At 47.1% G+C, this 21,628-nt stretch overlaps 1 protein-coding gene across 1 annotated transcript in view; it reads left to right on the forward strand.

Moving 5' to 3' along the window:
• Positions 1-1,412: 1,412 nt before the first annotated feature.
• LOC119391500 (short transient receptor potential channel 3-like) overlaps positions 1,413-21,628 on the forward strand; it is a 38,716-nt gene continuing 18,500 nt past the window's right edge. Inside the window, exons 1-5 of the mRNA XM_037659178.2 lie at positions 1,413-1,426; positions 2,411-2,654; positions 9,136-9,332; positions 13,181-13,314; positions 15,926-16,122. Of these exons, the coding sequence (XP_037515106.1) occupies positions 1,413-1,426; positions 2,411-2,654; positions 9,136-9,332; positions 13,181-13,314; positions 15,926-16,122 (786 nt within the window). The remainder of the gene's footprint in view (positions 1,427-2,410; positions 2,655-9,135; positions 9,333-13,180; positions 13,315-15,925; positions 16,123-21,628) is intronic.

Raw genomic sequence — 21,628 nt, forward strand, 5'->3', positions numbered from 1 at the left:
ACGAGCTTTTGGTTATTGCTCATTTAAATGTAGGTTTAGGTGCGGCAAGGTTTTTCCGCCTCGGCGCAGAGTTAGCCTGCGAAGACGACAGGGGTCCGACCGTCATAGCATTTTTATAAAAAAATCTGTATTGTCTGAAAAAAATACACCCTCTGCAACTACACCACCGTATTTTACGGACGTTGTTTTTTTTTCACGTTGTTTTTGTTACTGACTGTGTCCACCCTCATGAACTGCATATATGGGCATTTATATTACATGAAGAAATAAATACATAAATTGTAAAAAAAAAAAATCAATAGCATTTCCTATGGTGAACAAAATGTGTACAATCAGCTAGAAATGCCTATATGGTGGGTGTGGGCTAGCGCTACGTACTGATGGATAGTAGTGGCCAAATGATTGCTCTATGTTAGCTAATGCTAGCTACGTCCTGTTCTGGCTGCATAATGAAATGACAAATTATGTTTTCACACTACGTGACAATTCTCCAGTGGAGAGTTTCGTTTGACTTATTGTCGGAGGATCGAAAGGTGGGCCAGTTGGTAATTCATTTTCTTCGTTTAGCGAACTGGGAGCGCAGAAAAAAACACAAAGGACGAAGCGAGGAACCACATAAGACGAGCGCTCGTCTTATGTGGTTCCTCGCTTCGTCCTTTGTGTTTTCTTTTCTGCGCTCCCAGTTCGCTAAACGAAGAAAGTGACTTATTGTCGCCACACACACGCACATACACAGTCGTTATACTATTTAATTTTAAACGGTAGAGGTGAGCTCACCCCTTTAAGTTCTTGTGCTTTGAGATAGATTTACCAGCGCAAAAAAAGACAGGACATTTAGGAAGGACACACACACATAAATTGTAAAAAAATCAATAGCATTTCCTATGGTGACCAAAATGTGTACAATCGGCTAGAAATGCCTAATTGATGGCTGTGGGCTAGCGCTACGTACTGATGGATAGTAGTGGCCAAATGATTGCTCTATGTTATAGCAATCGCCCAGGGTGCTTCATGGTAGGGCTATGTATATAAAGCAGCGCTATGTGTGTGTGTCCTTCCTAAATGTCCTTTCTTTTTTGCGCTGGTAAATCTATCTTAATCATGAACCAACTCGCCCAAGCAGCCGTTTTAGCTTGTGCTTTGGTTGAGAAGAGACTCAGTCGAAGTTTTACTTCCGTGTTTTATGAGCTGTGCACCTATAAAATGGCATTTGCATTGGCAAGTCGGTAGAATTACATTGCTTTTTCAAATTCTAAGCGATGCGAGTTTACGAACGCACTCGTTTTTTGGAGGTGAGATAATTGATCGCGAGTTGCACGTTCTCAATATCTCATCTGTAATAGAGGGCTACGGTCACTTATACGGCTAATTTGACCTTCACGGTGGCCTATCAACAAGGCTCGCGTTACGCCATGAAGCACCCTGGGTGAACTACGGCGTTAGAACACACCTCATGCAGCTCCGCCACGGTGGTCTAATGGTTATGGAGCTCGGCTGCTGACCCGAATGTCGCGGGATCGAATCCCGGCCACGGCGGCTGCATTTTCAATGGAGGCGAAAATGTCAGAGGCCCGTGTACTTAGATTTAGGTGCACGTTAAAGAATCCCAGGTGGTCGAAATTTCCGGAGCCCTCCACTACGGCGTCTCTCATAATCATATCGTGGTTTTGGGACGTTAAACCCCAGATATTATTATTATTATTATTATTACACCTCATGCAAGGCATGGTGTGGCATTGAAGGTCACGGTCAAGATAAAGTGTTTTCAAGAAACCAAATTTCTGCAAAATACAACGCTACAGATGTGTCAGTAGCCTGAGTGCGTCAGTAGTACATCTGTAAGATCGCAATCTGCAGAAATGTGCTTTCTTTAAAAAATATTGTCATGGCAATGCAGTTCCATCTCACACCATGGCGCTATGCGCATGCGCGGAATGTGTCTTCTTTGTGTAGGTTTCTGGGACTGTCATTGAACAGTTGGCAGTTTGGCACTGCAGTTCTTTCTCTTTTGTTTCCACGTCCCACTATATACTGAAGGCCACAATCAAACATACCTAAGAAATATAAAACCAACTTGCCCAACAAAAACGTCTTTTGAAGCCTGAGAAGACACGTCGCGCGCATTTAAACGTGAAATAGGATACGAAGGTGCCTCGATCTACGTTCGAACAAAGTGCATTCGATCTATCATATTTTTTTTTCTTTCCCGAACGTATGACACTATAACTGCGGGTAGATTGCAGCGACTGCTTTTACATTCTCCTGCTCTGTCGAGACAACAGGCCACAAGCGTAAAAACTTCTAGTTCAACCAATTGATTGACCGAATAAAAGAAAAGGCTGCTAATCAGGCAAACTTAGCAAGTTATAATTCTCCCTTGCGTAATAAAGCAATTCTCCTGTCTTTCCAGACCGGCTGAAGAGAAGAATAAACCTGGGAGGAAAGGCAGTGGCCGAAGGGACCAGGCTTGCCTAAACCACACGCAAGAAGAAATGGATAACGCGGCCTTCGAGGGAAGTGGAGCCGCCCTGCACGAGCCAGTCGTCCGGCGAAGGGCTCTGATCCAAAGGAGTTTGCGGCTGCAGCCTGAGGAGCAGCGGTTCTTGGATGCGGTGCGGGATGGCGACATACTCGGACTGAGATCGGTGCTTCAGGTAAGGAGTCCGCTGACTCATTTAGGGCAAGGTTGCGCGCCATGAATGGACCATCATATAAGCGCCTCGTAGTTACAGCAGCATCATTGACAAGGTTGACCTGACTTATAATAACATTATAAGCGTCTTACCGTTGTTTGCGAGACAGTTCACTCGTGATGCGTGTTAGGAAGAAAAAAAACTCCCAGTGTCCCTTATGCATTCACTTAGGACGATTCGATGGCGAAAGCCATCTTTTCCCTCTCAGCCGATGTATTGACGCTGCCCCGCCACCCTTCGAAAGTGTTTCGCACTTAACGTGGTTTTGCACTGCCTCCACGATCGGAGGCACCTCACCTGGTTTTGCATTGCCTGCGTGGTCGGACCACCTCTGTCAAAGCTATGATGCGATGTGATGACGCCATCATATGATGTTACGTCACGTGACGTCACTGTGGCGTCGTAAGGACGGCACAAATTTTGGCAATCTGTGACGTCATCGTGATGTCTTATGGTGACGTCATCTCGTGATGATTCTTTTGCATCACTCGTCCCTGTGACCGCAGAACGCGACACACCGCCGACACGGGACGCCAACGGTCAAATTTCGCGTTTGATGAGGCATCTAAGGCTTTCGCCTTAATTAGCTGCACCTTAAGAGCTACACATTCCCATAATGGCCTGGCATCAACCAATCAGTAAAGATACAGATTACTTTTTTAACACGAAAGTGTTTTATGCCGGGGTCCGCCACGGCTCCACTGACGTATTTACGTCATGCATATGACGTTGTAAAATATATAAACTACCAGATGGCAAAGAAAAAACTAGAAGAAAAAGTTCGGCCACCGGGAGTCGAACTTACGACCCCTCGCTCCGCAGCGCGCGGCGCGAAACGACTCGGCCTCAGACGGCACGTTCTTCACCATACTAACGGCGACCGATTTATATACACAGTTTACCGGTGGCGGTACTCAGAGATCGGTGGCACTTCAGCGTGTTTTCGTTATCACTAGCGAGATGGCGCGAAGGGCACAAAGGGCGCGCTTTAAGGGTCGTAACCCCACGCGTTTGGATGAGCGCGCGCCTCTACAGGACGTCGTCGCTATCTCGTGTTGGCGGTGGTTTGTACGTCTTGTGCTCTCACCGCAAGCTTGAGTTGAAGTTACAGAGAGCACGAAGGTCACTTCGATCACTGCAGCGGCCACTTTTGCGAAAGTAGCGGGCTCCTCACACACAAATAGGTTACAACTGTGATGGCGCATTCACACTTCAGAAGCGAAGAGAAAGCGAAAACGCCTGAGGGACCGTGTTCGCGCGCGTCGAAAATGTTCACATTTATTCTGCCCCTCCTGCGTGCTGTCGCCGCCGCCGCCTCGCCACTTCGAGAATTCATTCGACTTTGCCCGTTTCCCGAGCATTTAATTTCTTACCGAATTCAAGCAATGCATGCTAAACAGGGAAAATAAATAGCTTTCACCCTTTGAAACCGTTGTTTCGGGAGATATACGCCAGCAGAAACCACATAAACGGGCACGGCAGCAGCGGCGACGGTGGATTCACCCGGCTGTGCAAAAACGAGATACGTTGGGGCACGTCGACTCGCTGCTGCTTCACCTTCTGCGAATCTAGGTCTTCTCGACGATCTTATCCAAACCAGTCTCTCGCGGAACTCGTCCTTGTCGAGGCTGTGAGTTTCGTCCTGCTGCACGAGTAGTTTGCAATTGTGTCGGCGAGCCACCGCCTACGCACTGGCCGCCATGTTGAATTTGCGGACGCCCGTTTGCTGACGGCCGAAGCTAGCGCATCCAAAGTACGGCTTACCGTGAAGCGGAAAGGCGATCCGCTTTTGCGTGGCGGAAAAATCGGTCTTGGACCGATGTTTTCGCGTCGGACTCGCCGGCTGGTTTTCCGGCCGCTTAGGGGGCGAAGCGAGTGAATTTCCGGTGAGTTTTGCCGCTTTCGACCCCATCGAGGCCAAGTGTGAACGCGCCATGACAGTTAGTTCGCGATCGTACTGTGTATACTTGTGCGTTCCTTTCGTGCGTCCTCCTTTGTGATTGAGCAGCGCGCTTTAACTGTTGAGCTGTGACAGTTGTCAGTTCGCGCTCATCCTGTGTATGCTCTATCCGTGCGTCTTTCCTGCTCGAGCAGCGCGTTGCAAGTTTCGAGCTGCTTGCCATTCTTCGCGTGACATTACAATTTGTTGCTATAGCATCAATTCCTTCGCCCTTGCGGCAAAACGATGCACAACAAACGCTCAACTACGTCTGTGAAGGCACGTTTCACTTTCGTGTTGTACCGATTCCAATGGCAGAGGGATCAGACATGGTTTCTGTGGCTATGCTTCGTTTGGCAGCCGCGTCGCAGTACATAGGACGTCATTTTATACCCCCTTAAGAGTAACGCAGCGAGGGGCGCAACAGGATATCAGACGCCACTCAGCCGCCTTTGAGAGTAAATGAAAAAATGCTTGAACTAACGGGTGACACACAGTTTTTCCGTGCTTTTAACTCATCATGAGGCTTCCGACGATTTGGAACGCTAACCATCACCACTGTGACCAGTCCGCAGGCTGGCGATGTCGGTGCCACCAACGCAGAAAGTGCCGTCTAGAATAGGCACACCATGACTCGCACCTTTCCCGCGAATTATGCGTGCTAATGTGCGAATTTAGTCGTCACAATCGACAATTTCAGAACTTCAAGTCTAAAGATGTGCGCTACGTATGGAAAGACACGACCTTCAATGTATATAATTAACAATCACAATTTTTGCGCTATGAAGTTTGCGCAAAAGAATTCTAGATCAGTAGAGAAGCTACGGTGGTTCTGATCGACTACACCTGCATTCACCTGCCCTGAGCTTTCGCAGATAGCAACCCTGTGATGTACCTTTTCGTTACGCAGCTGTTCACCTTTTTTTCTGCTTATAGCAATTAAGGACAGCTGCATGACGCTTTCACATAGCAGTGTGCACAGTACTGCGAAACGTTGACATTCTCGTTTTAAGGATTATCTAGAGAACATATGTAACTTTTAGGAACAACTTACGGTTTTGCTATAGGGAACCCAAGCTCAAGTTTGCGGCGCGACGACAGCGCCGCGCCAGCCGCGCTGCGGCTCTGTCGGAAAACACTGAACCGTCGCGCGGCCGACTCAGCCCCTTTCACGGTAGCGGTAGCGCACGTACGCTCGCGTTCTTCTCTGGGTGCGGGTAACTGTGGGGCCGTCAGCTCGGCACGTTGAACCGAGAGGCTTGCTGTGCGAAGCTGCGCATTTCCACGATGGCAGAAGCGACCCTGCGGAAGCGCAAGCGTGGTCCGAAGTATTGCGGTTTAGTGGCCAGCCACAACAGTGCAGACAAGGCACACGATTCACGTGTTAAACTGTATCGGTTCCCGGGCGTGTCGCACGAGAAATAAAGGCGGCAAGCGTGGATAGCTGACAGCGCTGTCTCGCCTTCTATTTTGGCTGTCTGAGTTCATCGCTTTCGTTCGTTCCGACTACCTGAATCGGTAAGTAACGGGGCGCATGCACGCAGCGACTACAGTAATGATTACTCGCTGTCTTCTCGCATTGTTCAAGTCCAGTTACGGTTGTAGGTGAAGCAACTTTGTGTTTTGATTCCCCGTGCTCGTGAGACCTACCCGTCGTTGTTGAACGTTCACATTCGCGTTATACCGTTAGCGTTGCGCGGTTGGTTGAATTCAACTGAACTCCGCACATTGTCAGAAGTTCGGCGCCTGCATTTCACGCGTCGGGAAGGCTGCTTTATCACGCCGGAACGGACGTCTGTGCATTTTCAGCAAGCTTTGACATCGTTCTGCAGGTTTGCTTTGTTTTTGTCACTTTATTGGGGTGATATATATTTAAGCCGCTAAATATAACTGGCACTTCATACATGCTTTGCAATTGCAACCTTGAATTAACCACCTTCTGATTTTGTGCGATTTTCTAGCCGCGTTCACGCAACAGGTTTTATACGCCTGTCAAGTCGGTATCATAAAAAGAGATTGCAAGCATGACGCGAGAGCCGAAAAAACGAGGCGAGCAGTTCATCTTGCTTCACAGTGGTTGAAGCTCAGCTAGCTGCCTCGCGTCTTAATCGGCGGGTGATTCTCCAGCGGCACGGAGGACTTGACTCTAACCTTCTCAGGAAGCAGTGCCATGGCCGTATAATCTTTTTTTCGCACGCCGCAAACGTTTGTTCACGAAAGTACACGGCTGCTACTGTAAGCATGCCATATCAAAACGACAATCATATGATTCGTAGTCCACGCCGCAGAACATCGATAGCGTGTACGGCTTCATTTCGGAGTGCATGTGGACCATTATTCATCTTTAACGTGACAGAATGAGACTTACCTCGAGGTATACGTCCTACACGGTGTAATCGCGACTTGGGAAATGCATTTCGCTTTGAGTCGGGCGTGGTTGTCGTCGATCGTCTGCTCTTCACCGTTAACGTGATTGACGAGCTTTCCTCATTTTATCAAGTTCGCTTTGCGGCAGTGCCAGTCAAGCTTGAAGATCCTTTTGAAGCCGCACTGCACGCGGTACATTGAGAGACGCCGCAAGTGCACCGCGAGAGCTCTGCACGTGCACGGAAGCGAGCGGCAACGCGGTGGCGAGAAGGGAAAGCGCTCGCTGATCACGCCCCAGTTTCTCTTTTTCTGCCAGAGATGGCGCTGCCTGTCAAGAGCAGCAGCGCCGCTAAGCGTTGCTTGGGAAGCCTATAGTAGGGTGCATAGAACTTGCTGGAGCAGACCGCGTCCCGTCCTGCACTCTCGGTTTTCAGTTACACCAAGGCAGTCGCGCTTGCCACGCCCAGGAGCGCTCGGCAGCAAAGCATCGTCCCTCCAGCACGAGCTCCTCGCACAGCAATTGCCCTTAAGCGTCTTATGCCTCTTCACTCCATCCCTCTTGCGACCACCCCCATACTGCCCCTTCCTTTGCAGAGGCGATTGTGGTGGCCCGCGGCAGCCTGCTCCAACGACGCCAAATTTGAGCGGATTTACAAAACTATGCCACATGCTTTAAGCGCTTTCTCCATTCTTGCCAACGAGCGCGCTGGTATCTACAAAGGAAGGAATGACACAGAAAAAAAATGAAAGCTACGTCAGCGCGCATCGTCACCTTGAGCGTGCGTAAAAAAGCGCGATCGCTCTCTCCCGTTGCGATACCTGTGCACACTGGTGTTGCTACTGTGTAACATCAGCGCAGTATAAAGCGTGGCACCAGCACATGGCGACACCCCGTAGCACATATGATCAAAACGCCGCTCCCAATATATGTAAGCTGTGAGCCAATACTGGTAACCTGCTTCGTGACGACATACAGCTGGCGCCCAACCCATCGTAGTGAGTGAGGACGGGGCCTCTGCATGAAGAGAGGGCGCTTGAGATAGTGGCAACTTCGCACTTCGCTGCAAACTCTACGTGCCACGCCCGACTATAAAATTCGGCTTAACTGTTCACAACAGTCTTAGTTGCCAACAAATGTGTTTTTCGCCAAACACGAGGAGCGGTTCAGGACGCCTTTAAAGACCAACGGTTACCTTGCCTTCTCGTTACATGTTCTGCCACATGCCCGTTTCTTCTTTATGTCGGCTAAGATGTCCCTAGTACATGTTTGCTCTCTAACCCACTCTGTACTCTTCTTGTGCCTTAACCTTACACCTATCATTATATTTCCACGGCTCGCTACGTCGTCCTCAATGTAAGTTTGAACGCTTTTCGTAAGCCTCCAGTTTCTGCCCCCTAGGTAAGCACCGGTAAGATACGGCTGTTACGCACTTTTCTCGTAAGGGATACTGGTAAACTATTACCTTATCCATATTGGTAGTGACGTTGCCCTGCTTTTATCTTAGCGCATAGACATGGTATTTGACTGCGCCCATATATCTCTTCATCGCTTTTAGGCTTCATTCTTCCTCAGAGCATGTTCAATTCTTTCCATACTATACATACTTATGTCGGCTGCCATACGCCTGTTGATTAACTTCGAAAGCTCTGCCAGCCATATTTTGTCTGTTCGACTCGTGGTTTTCATGCTTTGAAGTTTCTTAATGAGTTTTTCAGTCTCACGGGGGCGCTTACCCGTGTCCTCTCTAGCAAGTGTACCTTCGAATACTATTGCACACTCCGTAATATACCTGTCAGATGATTGTTCATTGCGTCAACGCTAAGTTCGGCTTCCTCGGTTAGAGCCGAGCATCTGTTCCGGAGCGAGATACTGAATTCTTGTATATTCCCTTTAAGGGCTAAATCACTGACTGGCTTCTTGCGTACCAGTTTCTTCCGTTCGCCGAACACTAATTGAATAGAATAAATGATGCACAGCAATACACGTATCTGACAAAATATATTTCAACGCGAAACGTATTGATTAAAATGCTATATTATAAAGTACCGAGAAAACCTACAAGAAAATTGCAACAGAATCTAAAACCATGGCTCACGTTCGTCATGTCAATTTGTTGCTGTTGGCGCACAACGCAGGCGCACCCTTTGCTGGACGTGAACTGCTGTGACATGCGTGGACTGCGGGCACTCGAGGTGGCCGCTCAGAACGGCGACGTCGAGCTGAGTGTTGAGCTGCTCAGGCTACGCGCACTGGACGCTGACCACGTGCAGAGCGCACTGCTGGTGGCCATACAACGCGGAGACATACGCCTCACACGAATCCTGCTTGACGGGTGTGTACACTACAAGCCAAGCTCTATTATTGACGTCATTTTATCTGGTAACAGGCGTCTGCATTAGTAGCGTGTATAATAATATCTGGGGTTTAACGTCCCACAACAACGACATGATTATGAGAGATGCCGTAGTGGAAGGCGCCGGAAATTTCGACCACCTGGGGTTCTTTAACGTGCACCGCAATCTAAGTACACGGGCCTCAAACATATTCGCCTCCATCAAAAATGCAGCCGCCGCGGCCGGGATTCGATCCCGCGACCTTCGGGTCAGCAGCCGCGCGCCATAACCATTAGACCACCGTGGCGGGGCAATACTAGAGTGTCTTCAACTGCCCTGAGAGGGCCGGGTCATTTAAAAACATACACGTGCGCGGTTACGCTATACAAGTGGTCAACATTTGCGAAATTAATTTAAGCTTGTGCGTAAACATCCAACAGTTTTCGAGATGTCAGATTGCAGGACAGGCGTATGGTATTGCAACAAAAGAGTAAGTGAAACTTACGGATCTGCCATATCAGCTGTCGTAATCAGCGTTGGCTGGCAGTTATATTGATGAGGTAAAATGCCAGAAAACAAACAAATGTAAGAAATAAAAACTCGCGTGCTTACGTTTACCCGAACATAAACGAAGAATTCTGAAGTCTACAGCTACACAGTGCGCTTTTTTAGCCATACTAAAATTTCGGCACGAAAACCTGAGAGATTAATGAAAAAAATCGCAGCATTTCCACGGAGTGAATGATGATGAGTGGGCGAAGCTGCGGAGGTTCATCGGTAAACCGCGAATCTTCCGTGAATTCTGCCCAGTACATCATCACCGACGTGAGATAGGGCGCGTTTATACTAAAGGTTCGATGAGTTATGACGACTTGCAGCTCACTTTAATTTTACATGTACGCTGTGAATTTTCATTGTTTAGAAAACCATTGCTTTAGAAAACATCTGGCGTCTTTCGTTAAGCAGCTGGCGTCTTTTCCTCTTGCTTTAGAAACATCTGGCGTTCTTCCGTTTTGCTTTTACAAAACATCTGGCGTCTTTCGTTGGTTTATTTCATCAATCAACAGCGTTTTGAACAAAATTGTTATTGATTAATCACGCACAGGAGAAATCTCACCAGGCACTACCTTGGAGGTAAAGAATGGCTGCTAATGGGAATGAGAGACAGAAGAAGTCGGCTTTTAGCTACCGCTGCGAATTTTTTATTGTTCAACAACGCACAGGAAAAATCTCCCACCGGCACCACCTTGGAGGTCAAAGCGTAAGACTGGTTACGGACTACGACTACGACTACGAGGGACGAACGGGTGCCGCCTTAAGGAGCTTCGCCCCTAAAATGTCTGCATGGATGTACACGCATACGTAACCAAGCTGAGATGTCAAGGCACGCATGGTGTTTCGAGCGCTGCGCAGAACGCGCAAACAATAACGCCAGGCCAACGTATGCGTTGCTTTAGTAATAACATGGTTTGTTTATACAATCTTGAATGGTTTCGCACCACAGCACTCTTCCTAATTTGCTCTGCATACCACTCGAAAACAAAAATAGTCATAAAACTCACAGGGTCCTCTTGCATTAGCCTAAGACGACTCGAACGCGACAGCCACTTTCTTTTTTTTTTCCATTCGATGTATTCATCCTTCCCCAGCTACTCCGAATGCTTTCTGCGCCTAATGTAATTAGTTTTGCACTGCCTCCTGGATCGGCCTACCTTTGACCAAGCGACGATATCATGTTATGGCGTTATCATGTGGTGTCACGTTTTGTGACGTCATAATGTTAATAATGCTGCAATAGGGGATAATTTGTACTTCATTCTGTAATGCGCTGCCAGGTATGACACGGACCGAGGAAAAAACGAGAGAAAACACAGGGTCATAATAATTGTTGGCGTTTAACGTCCCAAAACCACGATTTGGTTATGCGAGACGCTGTAGTGGAGGGCTGCGGAAATTTGGCCCACCTGCTGTTATTTAAGGTGCACCTAAATCCAAGTACACGGGCTTCAAGCATTTTCGCCTCTATCGAAAATGCGGTCGCCGCGGCTGGGATTCGATCCCGCGACCTGCGGGTCAGCAGTCGAGCAGCACAAACACTAGGCCACCGTGGAGGGTAGACAACACAGGCTGATGCGCAAACTAACAGCTTACTTTATTCCGAGAATGGACAGACTTGTGTACAGGAAGGAAGGGACGAACACGAAAAGGAGGGAAAAATTCAGTAATAAAGAATAAAAAAAGGGTAGATAAAATTAATAAAAACAAGGCATATCAGTCTCCGTGTCAAACAGTGCCACCGAAACGTGTCATGAATTTTGCACGCGGTCATAATGTCGTTAGGACTGCGTCAGAAAATTTGGCGATCTGTGACGTCAGCGCGTGATTTTTTTCCACCAATCCTGTTGACGTCGCCGATGCCGACGGCCAACTTTCGCGATGGATGAGGGATCTAAGACATTGGCCTTAATAAACCGTTGCACGCAAATATTTTACACGAGGCGCCGGAAAGCTAATTTCCTGCTTACTCATGCATTATGCGTCATTCCTTCCTTCTAGATTTCTGCGCAATGTTGTTGAGTCAGCCGGCACTTGCGTTAGTTGTTGAGTTCCACGCGTTCCACGACAATGAGTCATTAGAGTGGTATGTGCGTTCAGCGCTGGTTATGATAGGCAGTTGAAGGAACAAAAAATCCTGATTTAGAAATGTGCCGCTGAAAATTGCGGAACTGTTTTCGTTCGTTCTGCCTGAAGCACAGGTGCGCGCGCAATGCACAGCGACGGCCTGAAAGCGCATTTGTCAGCATGATGCATGTCCGCGCGCGCTTGTGGTCCTCGTTCACTGACGAAACATCGCGGCCGCTATCTATCTATCTATCTATCTATCTATCTATCTATCTATCTATCTATCTATCTATCTATCTATCTATCTATCTATCTATCTATCTATCTATCTATCTATCTATCTATCTATCTATCTATCTATCTATCTATCTATCCATCTGTCTGTCTGTCTATCTATCTATCTATCTATCTATCTATCTATCTATCTATCTATCTATCTATCTATCTATTTATCTATCTATCTATCTATCTATCTATCTATCTATCTATCTATCTATCTATCTATCTATCTATCTATCTATCTATCTATCTATATGTCTATCTATCTATCTATCTATCTATCTATCTATCTATCTATCTATCTATCTATCTATCTATCTATCTATCTATCTATCTATCTATCTATCTATCTATCTATCTATCTATCTATCTATCTATCAAGTCTAGCAAGATTTCTTTCCTGATAAGGAAACTAAATTGGTGTCCACCGTGTCCCATGCACCGCCGAGCTTGAAACGAGACATTTCTTGAACTAAGTTTGCTTTCTGATAAGAAGAGAAGCGTGCACTGAGTTTTCTTCATAACTCATTTCTAAATTTCTCACACATGCCAATTTCGCCTTGTTCACGCTTTCTCTAGGTGCAGCTGCACCTTGCACTGTTAACTGACAATATTAAGTTTTCTACGGTTCGCCCTGACAGCCAATATGGCCTCGCATTTCAGCACATTAGTTCTTGGATTCAAAGATGTATCAAACGCTGCTACATTATTAGCGAATTATCACTAGAAGTTGTAAAATCAAAAATTTAGCAGCGCTTCAAAGAAGGAAAGAAGAAACTGTTGCCGGAAGCGAAAGTTTTGAGTTTACGCTATAATATTTGGTTCGTGTAATGCGCAATGTTGGTTAAGGTTCCGCGTCAGTTTCACTAAAAACAAGTCAAAGTCTTATTGCGTCATCATATGACAGAGTTAGAAGATGACCAGTCCATATAAACTTTTCTTTCAGAGCTCATGGACCGTGCACTGTGCCAGTGGGCAACATGACACCGCTCATGGCAGCCGCCATCGCTGGCGACCTTGAGATCACCAAAATGCTCCTGGATAGAGGCCATACCATTCAGAAGCCACACGAACCTGGATGTAAGTTGTAGTGCACAGAATTAACTTAGGAGCCTTGATATGAACTACATATACAAACTGTAGCATTGTAGAAAGGTGGGCCACTTGGAATCTATGCATACTTGAAAAAAACTCGCGCTATGTACGATGGAGAACACACGGAAGAAGAAGGGCACACGACGAGCGCTGTCTTGTGTCCTTCTTTTGCGTGACCTCCGTCGCCTTCAGGCGGGTTTTTTTCAAGTAAGCATATGCAACTGATGTTTGATAAGTCTAAGTATACTGGACTACACATGAATTCTGTCCTCTTTGGTTGGCCATCCGGTGAGGCCTGAAGCTGGGGTGCGCTGTCGGTTGTTTCTTGGCTTTGCTTTCTTTCTCGCCAGTCCTCGGCTATGACTCGGGTTTGGTTCGGGCGTAGTGCGTGTCGGCGTGCACATGACTGAGAGTTATTTTGGGCTTATTGTAGCACATAAGTACCCTTCCTCATTATGGCTTCCAAAAATGCGCGCATGCTAGGGGAACTTAAGACAGCGTAACTTGAGGCTTCTCAATCTTCAAAGTGGGCAAACAGAACTTTGATATAAACCAAAATCAAAATGCCACCATTTGGAGCCTGGCCATGGTGGTAGCGTCTAAGCGATTAACCTCCAACTTGCCTGATGTATATGCCAGCGTGTCTCGTAAGCCTATTGACGCAAGAATCGCCGAACTAAAAAACCAGCTCGGGTGTTCCATCGCTACTGATAACTAGGAAGTGCAGAAGTTAAAGCAGAACCCAAAGGTTCAGCCGCGGTCAACGATGTAGTCGTAGCAGAAAAGTACAAGTCTCGGAGGGTGGATCCTTCAGCCCAGGGCCGCATTTTCTGGTGCTATCCGGCTGGCCCGCTCAATCAGTCTTCGTGGTCGTTTAAGGCTGCGCTGGAAAGGGCTGCTCGCCACTGTGACGGGGGGTGGGGTAGATTGGGTATTCTACGTAGGCCCGGCGGTTTGGGGCACCTCAGACGTAAGTGCCCCAAACTGCGGTGTGGCGACAAACCGCAGTAGCATCTGCACGGAGGGGTTAGCTTTGTGTGTGGTATAGTAGCCACGGTTTACAGCCAGTTAGAGGGAAACATTATTAGGTAGCAGGCAATGGCTACACAGAGAAGCCTATGCGATAGTTGGCAATGACCCTATCAAATGTGCGCCGTTGACAAAGAGAGCAAACTGAAGAGAGCGCATTGCTTACATGTTTATGCCCCGCAAGCAATCGCTGCTGTGGCGTTTCCAACGCATGGATATCAGCCACTAATTGTTCGTGTGTCTATCTCTTTATTCACACATCACAGCAAGGGTGCTAGATTACATGCAGGTCACATATATTCGCGCCAATAAAATAAATAGCGAATATACGCCAACATAGAAAACAAAGAAAAGCACACGGCGACACCGCTATTGCGCAAGAAAAGCGAAACGCGAAAGGTGGTAATAACAGCAGTGATTTACTATCAAAAGCCAAAAATAACAAAAGGCCGAATACCTCAATATGGGAAGTACTGAGGAAAAAGAAAGACTGCAGCAGAGAGAGAGAAAGAATGTATTACAATATTAAAAGAAGACTGAGAGGTCGGCCTGGGCTTGTGCGCTCTGGCCTGCTACACTGCACAGGGAAAACGGAAAGGGCGAAAAAGAGTGAGGAAGATGACGGTGGGACAGAAATAGTGCGGGATTTCACTAGAATTCTGTATAGGTCATATTACATATATCTCATCATGTCCTTGAAGTCTGAGTGGTCAAAAGATTCAATGCTTCTCTTACAGGGAAAAAATTGTTACTCAAGGAAATTTTTACAAGCAAGGAAGGCAGCAGAATCTATCGAGGGTTGGTTTATCAAAAAAGAAAAAACCTCTAGGCGACCCTAATCCTTCACTTGGTTGTCTGTTAATGGCATTCCCACGTGGGCGTTCGTTTGCCCTGGTGTATGCCTTGGGTCAACGTGGCTTGGGTTAAGTTTGCGTTTCGCGCGCTACCGAGGAATCGGATCTCGGAGGCAACTTAGAAAGAAGCGCGTGGTTGAGATCTGCACCGCCAGGTTCCGCAACGGTGCCAGCTTTTCACAACAAAAGCATCCGCTCTTTCAATGAACTCATTCAATGAATTCTAATAATTAACCTGACAGTCAACTGGTCCTTAAATAAATATGCTCCCATATCATATATATCGAATATATCTCTTAACTTGAACCAGAACAACGTAATTCGTACCAGTGATATTTTTTAAAACACATTTTCCGAATATTCGGGAAAGGAGGAAATGTTCGACCGGAAGTGGTAGGAAGATGAACAATAATGCCGCGTGTTGCTACTGTAGAGGGCCCATAGAAAACAGTAACTGAATAGTCGCGCCCTCACGGTTCTGTAAGGAGTGGTCGAGAATGAAGAGGTCTTTTTGTAACGCGACTCTCTAGCGGACGGGTCTCTTGCGAAGCGCTGCGCTGACGGCGCGTTATAGGGCATTGCCCTTATACCAGCAGAGTGCCTCGACAGCTACTGCTAATAAAACACTTACAACTGTGGTACATTTTCCTCTGGTGTCTTGTGTTCGTGGACTTTACGTGATGGTATAGAAAGAAGCATTCTATCTTCCGCAGGTCGGTGCGCTGAGTCGTGCCGCGAGCAGGCCGCCCGTCACGGCGAGCGGCTCTCCCAGTCGCAGCTGCGGCGCAACGCCTTTCGCGCTCTCAGCAGCCCCGTGCACATCCTGCTCACGTCGGACGACCCCGTGCTTACCGCGTTCACGCTGAGCCGAGAGCTGCGCGAGCTGGCACAGAGCGTGCCCGAGTTCCAGGTACGTATTTTAAGCAGAGGTGCCGGATGCGCCTTTGAGGATTCTATGTCCCGGACCCCCAACAACCGCATATTGAAGTAGTAGGACCCTATGTATCCCAGCGTCATCATATGTGGACAAAGCATATCGGTGAAGTGGGATAAGGCTAGCCAACCCATTGCCTTAAAAATTGATTTGAAATGTTGGCATTACTTCAACATTTCATAAAACATCTGCATGTGTCAACTTCTGTGAACAAGCAGCGGTAAATGCACGCAGAACAATGGCGTTCTTCTCAGGTCGCCTGTAGAGGTGTACGCATACATTCTTTGATAGGTTCTCTGTAAATTCGTAAGATTTTAAAAAGTATTCGGATTTATTAGAGAAAATGAAGGGTACAACTTGTTTTTGTGTGACGTTTGTTGCACTGTGAGCAACCAAAGTTTTGTAAGTTGACTCATCACTGCGGCGTCCACGTTTGTGGACGCCAGGCATTCTGAGTTCGTGTATGAAGCTGATAGAACGCCGCATGTTAGTAGGACCCGCTTCGCTGCCGTGCGGCTCTGCACAAAACATTATCTGTAGTATAGCTGAATATGCCTTTTCAAAGTTATTCAGAATCCATTTGCTTAATTGAGGATGCACTTTACTAAATAAGCTGAAAAAGACGGCTCCGCATCACAGCTCGGCCGCCATATGTGTTATACGAATATCGGTAGATTCAAGTGAGTGCCGCATTTGTTATTGTTTGCCAAGATCGCTGGCATTTTTAGAAGTCAGCATGTAGGATATATGCGCAGCCATTATTTACGATAAAGCAAGTTCAACGGTTTTCAGGACGGCAGTTTAAACACAAGTTACATGAAGTGGGCATTTTCATATTCGCGGTTGCGAAAGCTAATTCGAACGTGCGGGAATATCTGTTTGGTACATGTACATGTGACTGCCACTGAAAGTGCCCTACCCTGGCGACTATGGTTTTTCTCAAACGCAAGTGAAATTGTTGCCCCACAGTAAGCAGAGAGGAAGTACAGCAGAAAAGAATGGTATATGTATCTGAATAAGACGCGAACGGGGTGTCACTTTTGTGCATTTAGCCCGTGCGTGTTTCATACGTTATGTCAACAACACCTCTTTTTTTATCCTCTTGCCACTATACCTGCCACGGTGGTCTAGTAGGTATGGTGTTCGACTGCTGAGCCGTGGGTCACGGGATCGAATTCCGGCCGCGGCGGCCGCATTTTCGATGGAGGCGAAAATGCTTGAGGCCCGTGTACTTAGGTGCACGTTAAAGAACCCCAGGTGGTCGAAATTTCCGGAGCCCTCCACTGCGGCATCTCTCATAATCATATAGTGGTTTTGGGACGGTAAACCCCAACAATTAATTGATATCTTCCCAATAGGTTTCTTATGTATGTAGCGGTTGTCTAGGAAAACATAAAAGCATTGTTTCTCTCGTGGTGGCTGTTTACTGCATGCTTCCTTCTTTTTGTAGCTTGGTATATGTCAGTATATGTGCAAACGTAGCTGTGATAACGACTAATTTCATGCTCTTTTTAGACTTTCCTGCTAAAGGTAAAAGAAAGGTGAAGTATTGTGCCGGACACAAAATCGCATATTCTAGCTCAAGAAAAAGAAGGAAAAGAAAGATATTTGTGATAAAATGTATGCGTCCGCGATGGCTTCGCCACAACCAGAATACCTGCAACGACGGCTCGGCAATCATTTATAGCACTATGTCATAAACAGGAAACCATTGCAGCCTGCACGCTCCACTTAAAGTGTGTTGCAGTCATGACCGCAAGAGTCAGAGCAACGCATGTTTTGCACAAGTATGTAGAGGAGAACGCGACATACGTATGAACGCTACTTTCCAAAGAAATTTATTGTTGCAACAATTGCGCTCTCATACGCTCGTTAACACAGGAACAGTGAAAGGTGCGCTCGAGAACCTCGCAAAGCCATTTATTACGACTGTACAGTGCTGCGATGACGTCGACAATGAAGACTACAGGGATGTGCGCTAACGTTCAACTTCGCGCTTTGGTGACTGTCGCAGTCGTTCACGCAGCCGGTTCCGTAAAGCACTTGGTTAGGACACTAATCTTGATGATTCAGTCGAACTGTCCGCGTGATCCCAGTGTGAGTGTTATAAAGAACAACCACATGGAACGCACTTGCGACGTACGGCCGACGCGGTGTTACATGAGACTGGAGTGCGGGACTTGAGCCCAGCAGGCCATGGGGCTTATTGATTGCACGGTATACACCAGCTTGAGCTTCTTTACATCATGCAGGAAGCCGAGCTGCGCAATTATGTGTAATTCTATGCGGTCGTGAAAGCTAATGCATGCAAAAAACGAAAAAAAAAACATAGGAACGCTAGTTGAACTACTGCCACGGCGTAGGGGAAATGCGTTTCACCCAGTTATAAAGTGAGATAAATACACAAACGCTTCGACGTGTGGTCGTCGTGGTAGTCGTGCATCGCAAAAATAAAACTGCTAACGTTGTGGGTCGACGTAACGCGAATAATAGAGGTCTTTAGTGTCTCCGCATTCTTGTCACGTTACTGTGTTACCGGAATACCGGGATGGAATATGAGCATGCGCGCAGCTTTACGGAAAAAAAAAAACAACACGTCTAATCCCTCTGTCATAGGAATCGGTATAGTACGAAAGTGAAACGTGTCTTCACAGACGTAGTTGAGCGTTTGTTGTGCATTCCTTCACCCCAAGCGCGAAGAAATGAAGTTACAGCAACAAATTGTAATGTCACGTGAAGAACGGCAAGCATTTCGAAACTTGAAAGCTCTGCTCAAGCAGAAAGGACGCACGGAACGAGCATACACAGGATGAGCGCGAACTAACTCTCACAGGTGTAACATATTTCTGTGTGAGCAGCGCGCTCCTTTCGCAAAAACGGCCGCTGCAGTGAGCCGAAGTGACCTTCGTGCTCTCAGTGCAAACTTGCGGTGAGAGCACGAGACGTACAAACCACGGCCATCAGGGGATAAGCGCACGAGCGACCCCGCCCTGTAGAGGCGCGCGATCATCCGCGTGGGGCGACGACCTTTAAAGCGCGCTCTTCGAGCCCTTCGCGCCATCTCTCTAGTGATAACGAAAACACGCTGATGTACCATCGATCTCTGAGTACTGCCACCGGTAAATGGTGTTTATAAATAACCCGCCGTTAGCATGGCAAAGAACGTGCTTTATATGGCCGAATCGTTTCACGCCCCGCGTTGCGGAGCAACGATTCGTAAGTTGGACTCCAGGTAACGGAACTTTTTCTTCTGGCATTTCCTTTGCCAAATGTTAGTCTTTATAAATTACAACGTCATATCCGTTACGGAAATGCGTCAATGGAGCTGTGGTGGACCCCGGCATAAAACACTTTGGGGTAAAAAAAAAACAGTACACCTGCTTTCACTGAACGTAAGCTACTCGACGGATACATCCTACGTTTACGGCCAGATCTCGCGAACTCAAGTCGTCCGTGACTACTCACGATATCCGCTTACGGTGACTTTAGCCGGCGAGTCGAAATAATCTAAGTGCGAGTGTCAATTACGACCACGTTGTCTGAGCCGGCTTACGGAAGCTAGGGTAAACGTAGAATGCAACACCGAAGCCGTAAACGAAGGGGGACTAAAGCCCTCGATAAGCGGGATAGGTGGGTCCATCTGGCGGGGTCGGCGTGATGCATGCAAGCACAAAGTTGTCATTGCAGAAGCACTGTGCACTCTAATTCTGGTATAACTTTCTTGCATTGGCGTAATAACGCATGAGCTGCCGTTTTAACCTTTCTTTGTTTTCCTCAAAAACACTAGGCGAAGACAAACGGGCCTTTGATTGTTGTTCCACGAAGCGCCACAAGATGTCGATACCATCGCCCGGCAACCCGGTATTCCTTCACCCCTTTGCGTATACTGGAATACCATGCATGCTGAAAACCTCAATTACAATTTTGCCGTGGCGGTGATTGAATGTTCTCTGAATTAAATATAGTTTAACGGCAGTTATAATTATCATTTAGTGGTTTGCTTAAGCGTAAACGTTTACATACGTACGTAAATGTTTACGTATGGGGAGCTAAAACCATCCCAAAACGTGGATTCCGCTAACACGGTAGCGTTAAAAAGTATACGTACAAACTAAAAACCTATAATATGTGGCACATGTACCACAAGGTTTGTTCGTGGTATACCTTCCGTATTGAGTCGAATAGGTTCTGGTACTTCGACGGAACTTTTAAGTTTTCCTAAACGGGTTTTGAACCACTTTTCCGAGTAATTATCGAACAACCTCAGTATCGCACTTCATTGCCTCACGAATCGGCTACCGCAAAATTTCTCCGATCCGTCAAGAATGCGCGGAGTTACCGGGTTTTGTCACACGCTTCAAGCGTTTCCTCTCTTCTCTCGTCCCCACGAGCGTGCTGGAAGCTACACAGGTAGGGATGGCAAGAGGGAAGGAAGAGACGTCACCACGGTTCATGACCTTGAGCGCGCGTGAATAAACGCGATCGGGCTCTGCAGCTGTTATTCGTGTGCGCGAGTGTGGTTCACTCTGTAGGCTAATGTTGGGAGACTATGGAGCGCGGCGCCTGCGCGTGGCGCTACGCCGTGGCAAGAAGCGCGCCTGATCCAGACCCCCCTCCCCCCCTCTTACTGAAGTGAGTGAGGACGGGCCTCTGTATAAAGTGACGGCGCCGCTTCTAAATTCTCCTTGCCGAGCACGTTTGCAAGATTTAGCTGAGCTGTTCATAGCAGTGCCTGTTTTCCGCAGGATGTGTTTTCTTACCAAGACCAAGTGCTTCAGTGGTCCTCTATCACTTTATTTGGAGTTTATTCCTTCATCAATTATGATCCACATTTTCGAGTATCTGGCAATGCGGCGGTATGCTCGCAATGGAGTATAAAAATGGCAGTTGACTGTACGAGAAAACTGTGCGGAGAAACGATAACCAACCCTTGTACTGTAAATTGAGAATACTTATTGGGCAATGCTGCCCTTATTCATCTCAGATACGGCCTCGATGCAACGCTTGGTCCTCCCACAAGACAGTCAGGAAAAGTACTACGCAATATAGCGTACAGTGACGTTGAATGCTGGAATAATTTAGTGGAAGTACTATGATGCACTTTAAACGTAGTCCGTGCAGGACTCCTAGTGCACATGACCTGGTTCTCTGTAAACTAAAACTATGTTCTACAATTTGACCTTCCTCATTACTGGAAGTCTTTCGTGTGACGCTTGTATATATTTATTTTGAAGCACATCGATGAGAATTTACGGCAAACGTTCGTAATTTGCGCAAGCAATTTGCATGGTGCACGCGCCATTAGAATTTCTCTGAACTTTGTATCCTGTGGCGGCTTTTGCTATGCAAGGACAGAAAACACGCTCTATACGCGATTCGGGAAGTAATTATACTCGGCAGCGCACCTCTATACCAGTGGGGCCATGTCGTAACATCGTCACCGTATATTAAATTTGCATGCTATTTTTGACACCGCGTATCG

Source organism: Rhipicephalus sanguineus, chromosome 4 (genome assembly GCF_013339695.2).
Source record: "Rhipicephalus sanguineus isolate Rsan-2018 chromosome 4, BIME_Rsan_1.4, whole genome shotgun sequence".
Lineage (NCBI taxonomy): Eukaryota > Metazoa > Arthropoda > Arachnida > Ixodida > Ixodidae > Rhipicephalus > Rhipicephalus sanguineus.